Source organism: Eimeria maxima, genomic scaffold (assembly GCF_000499605.1).
Source record: "Eimeria maxima Weybridge genomic scaffold, Emw_scaff38, whole genome shotgun sequence".
Classification (NCBI taxonomy): domain Eukaryota; phylum Apicomplexa; class Conoidasida; order Eucoccidiorida; family Eimeriidae; genus Eimeria; species Eimeria maxima.
The window spans coordinates 63,724-78,165 of NW_013566465.1; the positions used below are offsets into that span (position 1 = coordinate 63,724).

The window sequence follows — 14,442 nt, forward strand, 5'->3', positions numbered from 1 at the left end:
AGGCGACGGCGCCCAGAGTTAGAAACGGAAAGGCGCGGGACGTCAATTATGACGGAGGGTTAAGTAAGCGTTTGCAGTTTCTTGCAGCTGTTCCAGGGCATTCTGGATCTCCTCCGACCCCACGCCAAATCTCTCGTAGTGATGCACGAAGGCCTTAGCGTGCAGCATGTCCATGCCCAATTGCAAAGTCCTGCGCCCGCAACCCGCCCCCAACAGGCACAGCCGCTACTGCAGCTCACCACAATCGCACAGAACCCAAAGGGCTTAGGCTAGAGTAATTTTATTCCTGTCTTGAGATGGTCTCTCACCTCTGTAGAGCTGGCAAGGGTGTGCGGCAGCTTGTAGTCACACCCATACTGCAAGACTCGCCGTAGGCAGCAAATGCATGTGCAGAGATCTGCGTCAACGAGCAAGTTTCGGCACACGTGTAAACAAGGTGAAGGCAGCTAATTTGTAAGGCTTACTTGGGGTAGCTCCCTCACCTGAACGGAGCTCAATGCGTAAGGCCACAAGGCAATTTTGCAGGCGCTGGTAGGGTCCCCTTCGATGGAGCGGACTACTGGCCCCCTCATGCAGATTTGCGCCCCAACAGCAACGTTTGGGTGAGTGCCAACCCTTCCGGTTCCATGCTGTGGTGTATCTCTGCTCTTCTGTTGTGTGGCCGCATAGAAGGCTTGTCGGTGACTGGAGGGTGTTGAGGGGCTAGGAGGGGCAAGTAGGTCCAAAGTATCTGCTCTGGTGAACATGCGCTCCAGCCGGTGAAGCAAGGATGTGCATGTGTATGGGGCAAAACGGACTCCATTCTGCTCCGCCAGAGAGCCCTGGGGAAGGTACCGACACGTCAGCAGTTTGAAGGCTGGATGCGGAGCTGCTGCCATCAGCACGTCTCGCATGGTGCAGCGGAGTGCCACACCTGCATCGCGTTCGGACACTCCTCGACCAGCAGGTGAAGGAACCTGCTGTGGACCGCTGGGCCCGTTTGACTGCCTAGATGAACCCGGTGAAGGGTTCTTGCTTCGAGGGACCCACGGGTAGGATGGAAGGATGCAACAACCCACAAGATCACGTGCGATGCAGCGATTTATTTCAGAGAGACCCGCTGCCGTACGTGTGTTGCTCGACATTGCGTGTCTTTGCAGGATCTTGGCGCATCGGGAGTTTTCAAAAATGAAGATACCGTCGCTGAGAGCCTCAAGCACCACAGTGCCCACCTTGCGCGGCACAGCCTAAGCAACAGCGACACGCTACAGGATAAAGAAAAGAAGCAGTAGCCCCTTTGCTCATAACAGGCCTACATGGTGGGACAAGCCCACAAGGCAGGCACAAAGTACCTGTTTGTTTGAAGTGAAGCAAGCGAAAGAACGGTGTTGAAGGCTTGGGTTGAGACCTCAGCGTCGAAGGGCCATACGCAGCAGCTAGCGATGCAGCTCGCCGGCAGCAAGTCAGCGCATAACTCCGTTAGGTACGAACCAACCCCCGAACCCGTCCCACCTAAGTTCAGGGTACACGACATAAGCGGGCAGGGCAGCAGCGGCGGGCTGCCAATCGAAGAGAGTGACAAGCGACAGCCCCGCAGCTTGAAGCGTAGCACGCTAGCATTTAGCGCCTACAGTCATCATAGACAGGGCTTAATACTGACTGCAGCTGCGCCGTTTGAAAAAGGCTACAGGCTCTTCTGCCGCCCACCTGCCAGCGAGTGGAGCACCATAATGGAGCTGACGCTGTCCCCTTCCTCGGCAAGGCTGAGGAGCAGATGCTCCATGCTTTCACGGTTTGAGGGACCCTGAAATTCGTGGCCAAGTGCCCAGTTGTTCCCGCAGCCTCCTTGCTTCCAGTATGCAAATTTTGGGTCCCAATACCATCCTGGGTCTGTTAAGCCTGTGTTGAGCTTGGGAATGCCTCTCCCCGCGGAGCATTTTCCCCTACGCTCGCCGTTAATTGGCAAGGGCTGACGAAGGAGACAATTTTGAACTGTCTTAGCTTCCATGTCTATAAGGAGGCTTCTGGCCTTCAGAAAGTCCCCGCACGCTGCCATCGAGTCACCGGTGAAGAATCGCCGACGCAAAGAGTCGGCAGTGGTGTTGTCTCCTTCGGATACAGCTCTCCGCAGCTCAGTATGGATTGCAGCAAACACCTCGCTTCCAAGATAATTGCCACACCCGCCCACCATCACCACGAGAGTACTCATTTTCGATTCTACAGGAGGCGCATTATCTGCTCTGTATCTGGCGACCTGCTGTTCTAGCCAACCTGAGACCAGCACCTCTCACTGGTTAGTTCCCCCACAGAGTCTCTGAAAAGGCAGAGCAGTGGTGGTTTTGCTACTGGTGGGGTGCCCTTTAGGTGCCGTTGCACTGTGGTCGACGGGGGGTTCATTTGCGGGATTTCGTGGATGCCCTGCCAACCGTGCCGATGTCAATAGACCTTGAGAGATCAGTGTGGTACCCTTGAGCACACACTACAACTTAGACACCCGCGTCCTCATCGTTTGGTATGCCGGTTGCCTTTCCAGCGTTTAGGAGCTGCAGGTGATGATCAATCGACGCTAAGAAGCAGCATACTCATGCCGTCCCTGTTGATAATTTTACAAAAGAAGGACCTGACCAACAAATGTACACTATCAGGCATACGAGAAGCTGAAGGCCAGATACAACAGACTCGTGAAGGCCTCAGTCACAGCTGCGGGGATATGCACAACCGGTGCCTGAGGGAAACGCTGTGCTGGCAGGGTGTCAGCGAACTGCCGCGGCCTACAAAGCGGAGCATGTAAGGACCTGAAAATTACTAAGAAAGCTTATGTACTGATAATATGGTGATGAAGGTGTCGCCTAGCAGTATGGGTGGGTGTTGTCGCACGTTGTATGACGACACGGCAAGCAGACACCGGCTCAGTGGGCCCTGCTCCAAGGAAGCGTGCAGCTCAGCGTTTTTCTTTTGCTACTACTAATCGAAATCTAGAAAAACTAAATGGCAAATTAGTACGTGGAAACACAAGCACCTAAGTTTTTCACTGCAGTTTTGTGTTGTGGAGTAATCATGCGTAGCAAGGCTACCTCGTTTAGCACACGAGGGACAGTGAACTAGCTCGGATATTGGGGCTAAGCTCCAATGCTCACGGAGGGCGCAAACAGAAAAATTTCAGGTAGAAGAGCAAACTAAAGGTGAAGTAGTAATGATACGGTTGGCTAAGTGGCTAAAAGGCCACAGTTCGGCTGGTCCTGTTTTAACCATAGCATGGCAACCCATCAGCCCGCGTGGTGGACAGGGAAGTTGCATCAATCCCACATATTCAAACGCTCCACCTAATGAACGCTCGCATCTCCCAGTTGTTTTGTTTTTGCATGGGTTTTCGAATGACTTCTTGGGTAGACACCCACAATCGTGCAAACCCCTGGCAGCTCCGCGAGGTGACCTTTGTAAGGCGGATCAAAACATTGACGAAGAAATATTCCACCTAATTCATCGCCACAGCCTAAGACATATCCTTCAGTTGGCGCGCATAGGCAGTATGACGGTTCAGTAGTGAAGCGACGCGCTGAAACTATGTGCTTACCACTCGTCAAAATTTCAACTATTAAAATGCAGCGTGACACTGTACCTAATGCGGTGGTCAAACCCGGCAGCCTGTAGGGTGAAGGATCGGTAGTGATGGTCAAGCGGATCCCCCTTACAGGTATTGACTACGGTATTTTCATGGCAGCAACATGTGCCCTCCAGGACGCCAGCGGAATGTGTTATCACCGAGTACAACATCAGTATGACTATGTAATATATGTGTATACAGCTAGGGGGAGTGCTTGTTGGAGACTATTGAACCTAATCCCTGTTGGAACGTTCCAGCATAGTGCGCCTACTCCGCGGGGATCTGAACGGTGCATTTTACCCTTTCTGCGTCTAATTTGTTCTTTCGCACCATCAATTTCTCGGTGTAGCATTCTATTACTTATTCATCACTGTTGGCTTGTATTTTTCTGCTTTTGGTCGAGCCCTTGCCTTTTGAACGGCCTTCCCCCTACTTGAGGCCGTCTCTGGCCTCGCCGATTCGCCAACAGCTTGTGAGATCTGCATGAATTCACGCCTCCAGTTTTTGTTGTTTGGGTTTTTTGGTTTCCGCTTTTTGCTTTTTGCAGACGCAACGAGTCCAAAACGAGTTGTCTCTGTCGTTGCCAAGCTTGTGAGGTCTTCTTTCGTTGTTCTTCCATTGTTTTCAGTGCAAGACGGACCTTCCCTCTTAACTGCCGCTCTTCCGGTGTTACCTTTCCAAACCGACGCTTCCAACCCTCTTCCAGTTTAGCTATGTGTGGCCAGAGATAGTAGCAGTAAAGTACTTTGCATACATCGATCAATACAAACCACAAAATACCCCACAAAATGGTAATTCCTGCATGCCCCCATGAAATACCGATCATTCTTGGTCCCGAAGAGATCTTCCAATCGTATTTCCAATAGACGGAGAGGAATAATGTAAGAACTATGGCAAGGATTTGTGGAGTGAGGACAACGAAAGAAGGAGCCCGGTTTTCAGGACCGTATAATAGTGCAAAGCGATGAGTCCTGCAGCTGTGGAAACTGACTTGGATGCAGATAGTAAACAAGAGCCATACTCCGGATGTTGTTTGAAGGCTCTCCGGCATTTTACCTTTTGCAACAATATCGGCTGTTTCGAATCCTTCCAGACCAAATGCAGTCCACCAATTTACGCCGTACTTTGGGTCGGACAAGAATATATATAGCAAAATGCACACAGCCATGAGCGTTGCTGTCAGCAATGCAATCGTTGACACTTGGAGCATTGACCAGATAAGTGGCATGCTTGAAGATGGAACGTTATCCCGGGAGCAGCTCATTAGCACGAAATCATTGATGATTGCAACAAGGACAAGTACCCACGTGGGATACTCATAGTCAAAAATCACGACGCAGCCCCACCAGAACAAAAGGGTCATAAAACTGCCGTGGATACGGAAGGTAATATAGGCCTCAATGCGCTTGAAAATTTGTCTTGATAAGCTGAAAACTGTAATGATGCTGGATAAACCCGGCTCCAACAGAATGATGTCGGCAGCAGCGCGGGCTGCTTCCGTAGCACCACTAACCGCTATCCCTACCGTTGCTCGCTTCAAGGCTGGTGCATCGTTAACTCCGTCACCTGTCATGGCCACTAGACAGCCCCCTTGCTGGAGGTTGTCTACGATTTCGAATTTATGTTCAGGGTACACTCCAGAAAAACCATCTACAGAGCTAATATACTCGCGGAACGCTAAGTCGCTTTCGAGGCCTTTTGGTCTTGACCTGAATATCTCAGGCCCAGATATGTTGTCCCCGAGACCTAGTAGCCTGGCTGTTTCAGCTGCAATCGCCTGCTGGTCTCCTGTGAGCATCTTTACACTGATTCCCATACCTTTCGAGCGTTCTAATGTATCCTTGGTGTCAGGTCTAGGCGGGTCTAATAGACTTAAAAATCCAACCAGCGTCCATGCAGTTTTGTTGCAAATTTCGGATGCTTCGTCAAGTTTCGTGATAGCGTCGTTATCAACTGGCTTAATAGCGACACCCAGCGTACGTAGTCCTCTCCTGGCCTTTTCTTCGATTATTGCTCTCAGACGTTGCTGTGTTGCTGTATCGCCTGGTGCGCAGACCAATTCGCTGATAACATGAGGAGCTCCTTTTGTTACCAGTGTGACTTCACCTGTTTTTGAACGCACTATGCTATCAGCGCGCTTGTCCACGGGGTTGAATGGCGTATAGTCCAGCACTTCAAACTGCTGCCGCTCCCCCATATCTACAGCTGCGTTTATAGCAGCATCAAGGGCGTCGGGGTCTGTTAGAGTTGCTGCAAGGGATGCATAGAGCAGTACTTGGTCGGGGGTGAAGCCAGCCTCTGTGCATATCTCGTCTCGGGACAAACTTAAGAGGTTGAGAGTCAGCGTGCCAGTCTTGTCTGTGCACAGGATTTCAACTCCAGCTGCCTCCTCTATTGCGGATAGCCTCGATACCACAGCGTGTTCCTTGCTTATCGCTACTGCTCCAACGGCGAGTACAGTGGTGGTGACCACGGGCATGGCAGCAGGAATAACAGCAGCTATTAACGTGAAGGCTCGCTTGAAGAGGATGCCCACGCTAGCGTCGCCGTGGCTGTTCTCTCTCCACACCGGGTGGAATCTCTCCCAAAATATCAGAAAAACGGCAAATCCCACAGCAGTCCATGTCAAGACCTTTGCAGCAGCGTCGAGAATTGTGCGCAGGTGGCCTTTCGATTCTGCGCGAGCTAGAAGAGCTATAGTTTTGCCGTAGAACGAATGCACCCCGGTTCTTTGGACTAGCATCGCCCCTTCTCCTCGTTGTACCACAGAACCACTAAGCAGTTCGGAGCCTCTGAACTTTTTAATCGGCAAGGATTCCCCTGTAAGTGCGGACTCATCCACGCATATGTGCTTCTGAGGAGGGACGAAAACGCCGTCTGCTGGGACTACCATCCCTGCCTTTAGCCAAATGACATCACCTGGAACTAAATCGACAACATTAATGGGACCATACGATCCGTCACGCTTGACGCTGCATTCCACAGCTGCCAGTTTCTCAACAGCACTGATTGCGTCGGATGCCGATCTCTCACCAAGGTAGTCTGCCCAAACCATAACGTTGCAAAGAAACAGAAGCAAGCCAAACGATAGCCAATCTCGACTCCCGTCAACTTCGACAGAGACTGACAAAAGCGATGCAATCAATAGCAAGATTGGTGTCACGCGCAAGTAGCGCTGCACGACCTTTTTCCACTCCGGAATCTGCAAGCAGGAAATCACGTCATGAAGATCGGCAGCATATGCGCAAGCACCGGTTAAGGTAATGACCACTTTGGCTGCCAGCAACGTCAACTCTATTATGAAGATGAGAAGTGTAGCCTGAGTTGGCACCCTGCAGCGCTGGCAGGCTAGTAACTTGGGTGAGTGGATTCCAAAGGATCGTGTACGCTCAACTCAGTTGGTTATTGGCAGCACCATTATGCTATGTAGTATTTTGTTGGCCATGGTGCTATAGACGGGTGGCAAGGAACTCCTTTGAATTCAGCTAGCTCTACAGTCCTTCACCTGTTTGGCCTTCACAGCATTGGGCCCGTATACCGCCAGAAGCTCTTCGGCGCGGGCACTCGACAGCCCGGTGTCACTAATATCTTCAGAATTATTCTCTGGATTGACGCATACGACTGCATCATGCGCGTCTCCAGTAGAAGGCAAAGGATGCTGTGGGTGTAACTCCTCTACAGGTGCCTGTTGCCCAAAAAGCGGAGGGCTAAGATTTTTTGGCCCCTCGGGCTCTCCCCCTGTGTCGCGCTGTTTTTTGTTAGGGGCATCTCCAAGTTGAGGTTGATCGTTCTGTACAATTCCACTACCTAGCTGCCCATTTGCTGCATCGCCAGTGGCTGCCTCTTCTGAGGCATGGAAATTGGGTTCTTCCATTCGGTCTGAACTCCGCAAGAGTTCCGTTTAGCCTCTACTGGGCTGCAATGCTAGATCCTCTCTGGTATTTATGTCAAAGTTTAAGGAAGCAGGCAATCCTTAGTTGGAACCCCAGGGAGGCCTATTCTCAGATTGTTGCAGCCTCCCGTTTTTGTACTGGAAGTAAGATGGCACTGTCGAGCAACGCTAGCTATCGGACATGGAGCCCTCGTCCTGCCAAGGACGACTATCTCTAGTTAAAAGAGTTACCTTTATCGGGGGTGAGTTGTCAGTTAGCATTTAGCCACGGCCGTCGTATTTACGCTGGCTGAGCTCAGGAGTGAAGCCCCCACTATGGTCCGATGATGCGCATCAACTGTTTTCCCGGTGAGAGGAGAGTGGGACATAGTATAACAAAATCAATGGTGTGTCATCAAGGCTTCATATGCCTCAAGTTCCTGAATTTCAACTTGAATATCTTGCCCTTCTGGATAGGCGAGCAGTGCGCACCGGGGCTGGAAGGTTGTACTTCGATACGGGCGACAGCCTCCACTGACCATCGGCCTGCCCGGTGAAACAGTGCAACAAAACTCTTTGTAGAGCTGCATTAAATTCACTTCTTTGGAGTTCTGCGGGCAACTGAACGCAAAAGCCCCAGCATGATACGTCCTATTCCACTAGGTGACCTCACTGGTTACTAGAGAAGCGGAAGCCTATCCCATCACCCAACCGAGCCATAAATTAAACTTTTGTAGAGTGTCAAACTGGAAAGCCGTTTATTGTCTCAGCGCTACTCCTGCATAACCGCCACCAGACATATTTTGACGCTGTGCCTAGGCCGATATACGGGGAACCGCACAACACTTTCCTTCAAATCACCTAGGTTTCCATATTATGCAGAAAGCACCATACGGCTGGAAGTAACGATGTTAAGCTGCCGTTTCTCTTTCTTGAACGCCTATGTCAGCAGCCTCTCCGCAGTTAAGAAGCGAGATGACGGGAGTGGGTTCACCTTCCCTTACAAACTCCTGTCCACGTTTGCTTTCTCTTCCAAAGTGTGCAGACATTTTGTTCGTCTTCCGGTACTATGTTTAAATGAACAAACTAGGATATTTTAGTTGTGGTTTGCAGAAAACATAGTATGTTCCAGGGACGGCCTCGACCAAACCAGGGATTACGGATGCATCGCTGCAGTTGAGACTTGGCTACAACCCATGGAGTCAGTAGTCCCATTCAAGATGCATGGATATATGTTTCTTCCGTTGTTATTATAAAAGGCTTAATTGGCCACTTGTTGCACGCACGGGGCATCGCTTCTCTACGCAATGCTTTTCTGTTTACCCCAGCCCCATGCCATTCTCCCAGTCTTACGCACAGTGAATTGCTAACGACTTTTGCAGCGCTACAGCTTAGCCAGCTTCTACAGAGTTTTACTGGCATTTCGGGCAAGCTCCTATATGCAACATTGAGACGTCTGAACACCCTTGAAATCACGAATGTCTCCTAAACAATGCTGGAAGCCGCGTGTTCACGAGATGGGCAGAGCTTCTGGTTGATCCAGGAAAATAATTCGACAAGCCTGCTTCCTCTGCTTTTCTTTTGAAAAGCCGCATGTAGGCTACGTTTCGGGTAACTACTGAAGTTGGGTCTAGCGTTATACCTTTCTGACAAATAGTTGCCGAATAAATCAAGTGAAACCAAGTTTCTGGCAGCAGCTGGTCTTGAAACTTCATTCGTGTCGCCGGGGCATCCCCGAAGAAAGGTGCAGTTCGTAATCAGTACAAAAAAAGCTTTTCTGCAGACTGCCACAGTTGCCCTGGGTGTAACCAGCACATGGATCTAAGGCGGCTATATCCTTCTGGGCTCACTGCTGCAACAAAGTGCAGTTGTACTGGCCATGATTATGTTTCATGCGGAACGGTTCAGGGAATCCACCTGCTGAGGATGGCGCCCAGCGAGGGAAGGCGGATGTCCTTTTGTTTGACCGGATTCAACTTTTTTACAGCTGGAGGAGGGGTTGCCGTTGTGGTAGAGGTACTGCGCAGTGCTTGAACCTTTTTCTGGAGCCAGTACTTCTCCGGGTCAACTAAGCGCACTGGAGGGATCTCGCTGGTGGCAATCGAACGGGTTGCCGGCATTATAGCTTTTGACTCTTGGACGCAGTAAACCGTCATCGGGTCGATCGTCGTAGTGTGCTCCCTCGACTTGTCGTACTCAGCTTGCCGGTTGTTGTACCGTAACGGGCGCAGCTGCTCTACCTGCAACTTCCCTTCAAGCGACAGGGTCTTCAGGTCCTCAAGAAATTCAGCGAGAGCGACTCGAAGCGGATCGAAATATTCGCTGTTTACTAGGCGGCTCTCCATTCCTTCGTCAGCCGGAGCGTCCAGCGGAGTCTCACGAAGACGTTTCCGCGCAGTGTCCCATCCTGGCTTCTAATGCACGACCAAGTAGGCACCAGCGGAGAGAACAACCGGAAAAAGGCTGTTGAACACATCTTATGTGTTTGCTACTAGGCTACTATTTTCGCCTGCCGTGCTCTGGCAGAATTTCTATTAGTGAGAAAAGCAAGCGTTAGTGCACGACCTTGACAGTTACTGGTACAAAACGTGAAATGCAAGCGTATACTTTCGAAGCTTTCACCTTGTACTTTCCCGGGAAGAAGTCGAATGGACCAAGAGTGCTATTTGTTGGAAAGGCGTCGTCAGCTCCTTCAGGGTCAGCTCGGCAATAACCTTTGAGTGAAGTAGCTGAAAGTACACGTGGGATTTCCTTCCGAAACGCCATGTGCTGTGCATGCCACGTTTTGGTGCCTAAATCATTTTCTTCAGTAAACTCCTGAGAATCATAAACACGCTTAGTGTCCGGTTAATATAGAGGCCAGCAATGTTTCTAATAGCTGTCCAACGCACCAAATCTACTACCTGGTAGGATACGCGGTACAGAGCATTGGTCACCTCTTCTTTGGCGTCCAGAAAGTGAATGATGCTATCGACGGCGGCCAGACGCCGTTTCCCAACGTACTAAAATACAGCAGCACAATTCTTATTAGATGGGCTCGGATAAACAAGTGTGCAAATTGCAAGCAGCCGCGGCGTGAGCAGACGCTCGTGGAAGGCGAGTCAGCCTCACCGGCATATCATGTGCTTCGACCACTTTTGAGCATATGGAAATAGCATCAGTACTCGGATAACGCTTACGCGATAGTGTTTGGTCCTGACTTGGTAGAATTTATGGTCGTTAACGTCTGTGTCATATTCATCCATCCATTCCGTACCGACAGAACTGTCAAAGAGGACGAAGCCTAGTGCAATATCGGACTGAGCAGGTACAAACAGCCTCATTCAAACTGTCTGCCAGAAGAGATGTGCTTCATAGACTCTTCAAAGTACATGCACTTTAGAGCTGACGATATTCTGTTATCGTGGAAACCCTACAAACATTCTGGATTGGACAACCTCACCATCAGAAAAGGGAGAAAATACTTGCGAGTAACGAAGTTGCTATGGGACACTACAACGGTTCTTGCCAAAGAGACACCCAAACACGACTCAACCGCGTGTTTGAGGAAATTTGAAGAACTCCAGAAGCCTCCTCCTTCGTCCTCCACTTGTGTTGTATTTCCGTGTCCAGGTGGTGTTATTGCTATGGCGTCGAAATCATGCTCATAAGCCACTGATATACGACACGTAAACACATGCAATACATGTCTGTGGGTTGGCTGGAACAGAGCACATAATTCGTGGAAAGGAGTAGCCCCGCACGGTGTCACAGTTGGAGTTAATCTACCGGGTTCAAAAGCCAGGTCATGTGGTGTAGTATATAATTGGAAAGGCTTACAATCTAGCAAACCCATAATTTCCCAGGTATTTGCTCTTGAGAGGCCAATGAAGGCAACCGTACCAAAAACTTCCTCGTTTAAAACATGCGTTTCTGAAAGCAAACCCACAAACTATTCAGCGTGGGCGTTCGCATCTCAACACATGCATAACCAGGACTACGTTCGACTGGGTAGTATGGGGGTGCTCCTCGTGTGTACGCTGGCATGCCTTCCGCAGGCTCTCATTAGTTTTTCGCTGTGAAAGCACCCCAGCGATGTGGCGGTACAAACTGACTACTGGAGTGTTCCACCTTCACGCGGATGCCAAAAGGCCCACAGGCAGTAGTTGTAAAAATATTATAGGGATTTGACTGCATCGTCGATCCTTCCTCCGAATCCACACCAGGTATAATTAGTCCGTCTGGCATGTTGGCCTCGATTGCTGCGTCGACAATACATGCCCCCACTACCTGAGATTTTTATAACAGTTCACTCGACAGAAAGCGTAAGCAGTATCTAATGTTTACTATCTATCAGCCCCATGACAGCCAGGAAATAAATGCCAATTTTCGAGCGCCGACCTTTCAGCTCCTGAGCAAGGACGAAAGCAAGTCCGAGAATGATCAAGCCAACAACTAAGGTAAACAAGGAGCAGCTCAACCATGCCAACTGCAGAGAGCGGAACGCAGCATTTGCATTGCTGTCTGAGGCTACCATCTAATGACTATGGACTCTAAATGGCATACATGGCCCACTATTCCAAGTTTGCATGGTTGCCACTTTTGAGGCTTCATTTAGTTGCAAAGGCCAATTATACTGGGCTGAATTGGCGATTCGATACCACTTTCACCACCCTTTGTCTTCTCTTCACCGAACACAAACTCATGATAACGCCTGCATATATAACAACGAATTTATGCAAGCCTTATATTATGTGTTGAAAACAGAATGCATGGAGTTTGTGTAAACACCGTGGGTTGCTCTAAGATGCCTTTTAGTGGCTTCTAAATCCCGCCGCAGCGAACGTCGATCGCTATACTAAGTGAGCTGAGAATTTCGTTGGATTCTTCGTGCAACCAAAACTTGCATAAACACAGGCTTTGTCTCATGGGAAAACGAGAAGCTCTTCAGCCCGTATCTCAACGCTAAATTTCGTCTGAGACAATGTATAAGCAAGCTCGTGCGAAGACCGTGAAGAGCTGTGTGAAATTATATGTATCGTTCAAAGACTAACCGATAAACAGAGGCATACCCAGGGGGCATAGTATCAGGGCCCAACGGATGCTGAATAAAAGCACGGAAGACAGGTATCTGCAGCCCAAAATGTTGCACAGTTTCAGAGCACGCATAAGGGCGTCCACCTAGACTCTTGTGATCACCATATTGTGCGGGAGCTAACGCTTTCTCATCTTTTTTCATGTCACCCCTCCATGGGCATCGACAAAAAATATTCTTGCAAGTAAGCGGAATTTCGGGTTCCTCTGGGGCCTCTTGCGGCAGGTCATCGTCTCTAGCGGCGAATGCCGCCATGACCTCATCTAGCTCTTGGTTGTTTTCGGGATCGTTGGCCATGAGCCACTCGAGGTCAGGGATATTGGAGTCTCCTCGTCCAAGCTGCTTCTGAATCACGGCGATTTGTTCTTGCATTAGCTGGTAGCGTTGGGCTACCGCCAAATCACGCATTGCTTGCTGTTCTTCCTCTAACTGCCGCAGAAGGCGTTCCATTTCAGCATCTTCTTCTTGCTCGACAACGCGCTGATATTGTGCATGGTAAGGAACAGAGCTTATTTTATCGAATTCAACGGAGCTCATTGCCCTCGTTATGGGACAGAGTAATGTGGAATCTGTTGATGACAAGTCATCGGAAGCATCAGAAGAGCCTCGGTTAATGTGAAGCTCCACTTCTGTCAACAGTGCAGCCTCTAAATCGGCATCTTCTACATCCCACATTCGACTGTCCCGTGCCAAGCGCTTAGCTCGGAGCCTCTCGAGAAGAGTGAGCGTTGCAGGAGAAGCTCCTTCACACTGATCATCTGTGACACTTTCATTTGCTGCTTGAGAGTGGCTGCATTCATCAGTGGGCTCAGAAACTTGATTTCCTGAGTCGCCGCTTGTTGCAAGCTGTGGAGGGGTGGGATCTGGCCCGTTGATGCCATTGCTGGAGCCGACTGACCCATCCTCGTCCCCTGAAGATACTGGCTTGACGGGTTCTTCCATTAGGGGAGACTTCCCCGACTGTCTGGCGGCCAGCAATATGAAAGCGCACGTATGTTGCAGGGAGCGCCTACCGGGTGCACTTACTGCAACGATCCTGCAACCTCTTCGGCTATAATCAAGACAGGAACGTGCTATAGCAAATGACTACATGAAATAACGTAAAAGGAATTGTGTTTCTTTAGCAGAATGGACGGGCTTTCCCACAAACGTCTGCCCCACCCCACTCAATAAAAACGCGGTGTGGCACCGGCAATGCTGCTATGGCTTGCACATAAGAAATATACAGCATAATTTAAGCATTTAAGCCTGTCGGAGGCAAGAGACCTCTCTGTGTAAGTCGGCTGCAGGGCCTTCCAGCTGGAGCTCCTAGCCAAACATTACTTCTGGCAAGTTCCGTGGAAAAAACGGCAGGCTACGCTTTACGGACATTCGGTTGCAACTAGGCCATTTGATTGGTTCAGATACCAGATGGTTTTGGGAGCGTTTTCTTGATACTCTAAGGATGCGATGTGACGGAAAATATGTGGTAGACGCGACGACCTGGCCATCTGTGTTAGTTCAGCATATGCAGCTTTCCAAGGTCCAAAGCAGAGTTCTGGGAGCCGAAATACGTAGACGCGCTTACTTACGTCAGCACAGTTACTAGCTAATGAACGGGTAAGAGGAAGAAAACGCATGCGACAAATGTGTTAAAGCTATGTACACCCGCCGTATCTATCGCTGTTGGTGAGCGAGGGAGTTGACCTGACCCGCTTGATATCTACTAGATTGCAGAATATTGCCCATCTCAATACTGTACGAGCAGATGGCATAGATACCAGAGTAGGCAGACTAATCCAATGCGTACTTCCAGCGATTAGTCCCAGTGATGCAGCTGCATACAGCCCTAGTATGCGCAGTCTTCCTATTTCGAGCAATATCTATGCACTTCAATATCAATTGATGACACGTATTTGCGGCACTTTCTTTTAA

At 49.8% G+C, this 14,442-nt stretch overlaps 3 protein-coding genes across 3 annotated transcripts; all 3 read right to left on the reverse strand.

Moving 5' to 3' along the window:
- Nucleotides 1-42: 42 nt before the first annotated feature.
- On the reverse strand, nucleotides 43-2,188 carry EMWEY_00006600 (Tubulin gamma chain, related; the record flags this gene model as incomplete). The annotated part of the gene is made up of 5 exons (XM_013481671.1): nucleotides 43-225; nucleotides 309-356; nucleotides 483-1,226; nucleotides 1,388-1,491; nucleotides 1,687-2,188. The coding sequence occupies 5 exons, from the start codon at nucleotides 2,186-2,188 to the stop codon at nucleotides 43-45; spliced, it is 1,581 nt and encodes a 526-aa protein (XP_013337125.1).
- Nucleotides 2,189-4,905: 2,717 nt separating this feature from the next.
- Nucleotides 4,906-7,457, reverse strand: EMWEY_00006610 (tubulin delta chain, putative; the record flags this gene model as incomplete). Its single annotated transcript, XM_013481672.1, has 3 exons — nucleotides 4,906-4,950; nucleotides 5,109-6,785; nucleotides 7,089-7,457. 3 exons carry the CDS (start codon nucleotides 7,455-7,457, stop codon nucleotides 4,906-4,908), a joined length of 2,091 nt encoding a protein of 696 aa, XP_013337126.1.
- A 1,901-nt stretch (nucleotides 7,458-9,358) lies between these two features.
- EMWEY_00006620 (hypothetical protein, conserved) lies at nucleotides 9,359-13,470 on the reverse strand (the record flags this gene model as incomplete). The annotated part of the gene is made up of 9 exons (XM_013481673.1): nucleotides 9,359-9,868; nucleotides 10,062-10,271; nucleotides 10,346-10,456; nucleotides 10,634-10,753; nucleotides 10,897-11,108; nucleotides 11,274-11,366; nucleotides 11,781-11,888; nucleotides 12,071-12,147; nucleotides 12,488-13,470. The coding sequence occupies 9 exons, from the start codon at nucleotides 13,468-13,470 to the stop codon at nucleotides 9,359-9,361; spliced, it is 2,424 nt and encodes an 807-aa protein (XP_013337127.1).
- Between the last annotated feature and the right edge of the window lie 972 nt (nucleotides 13,471-14,442).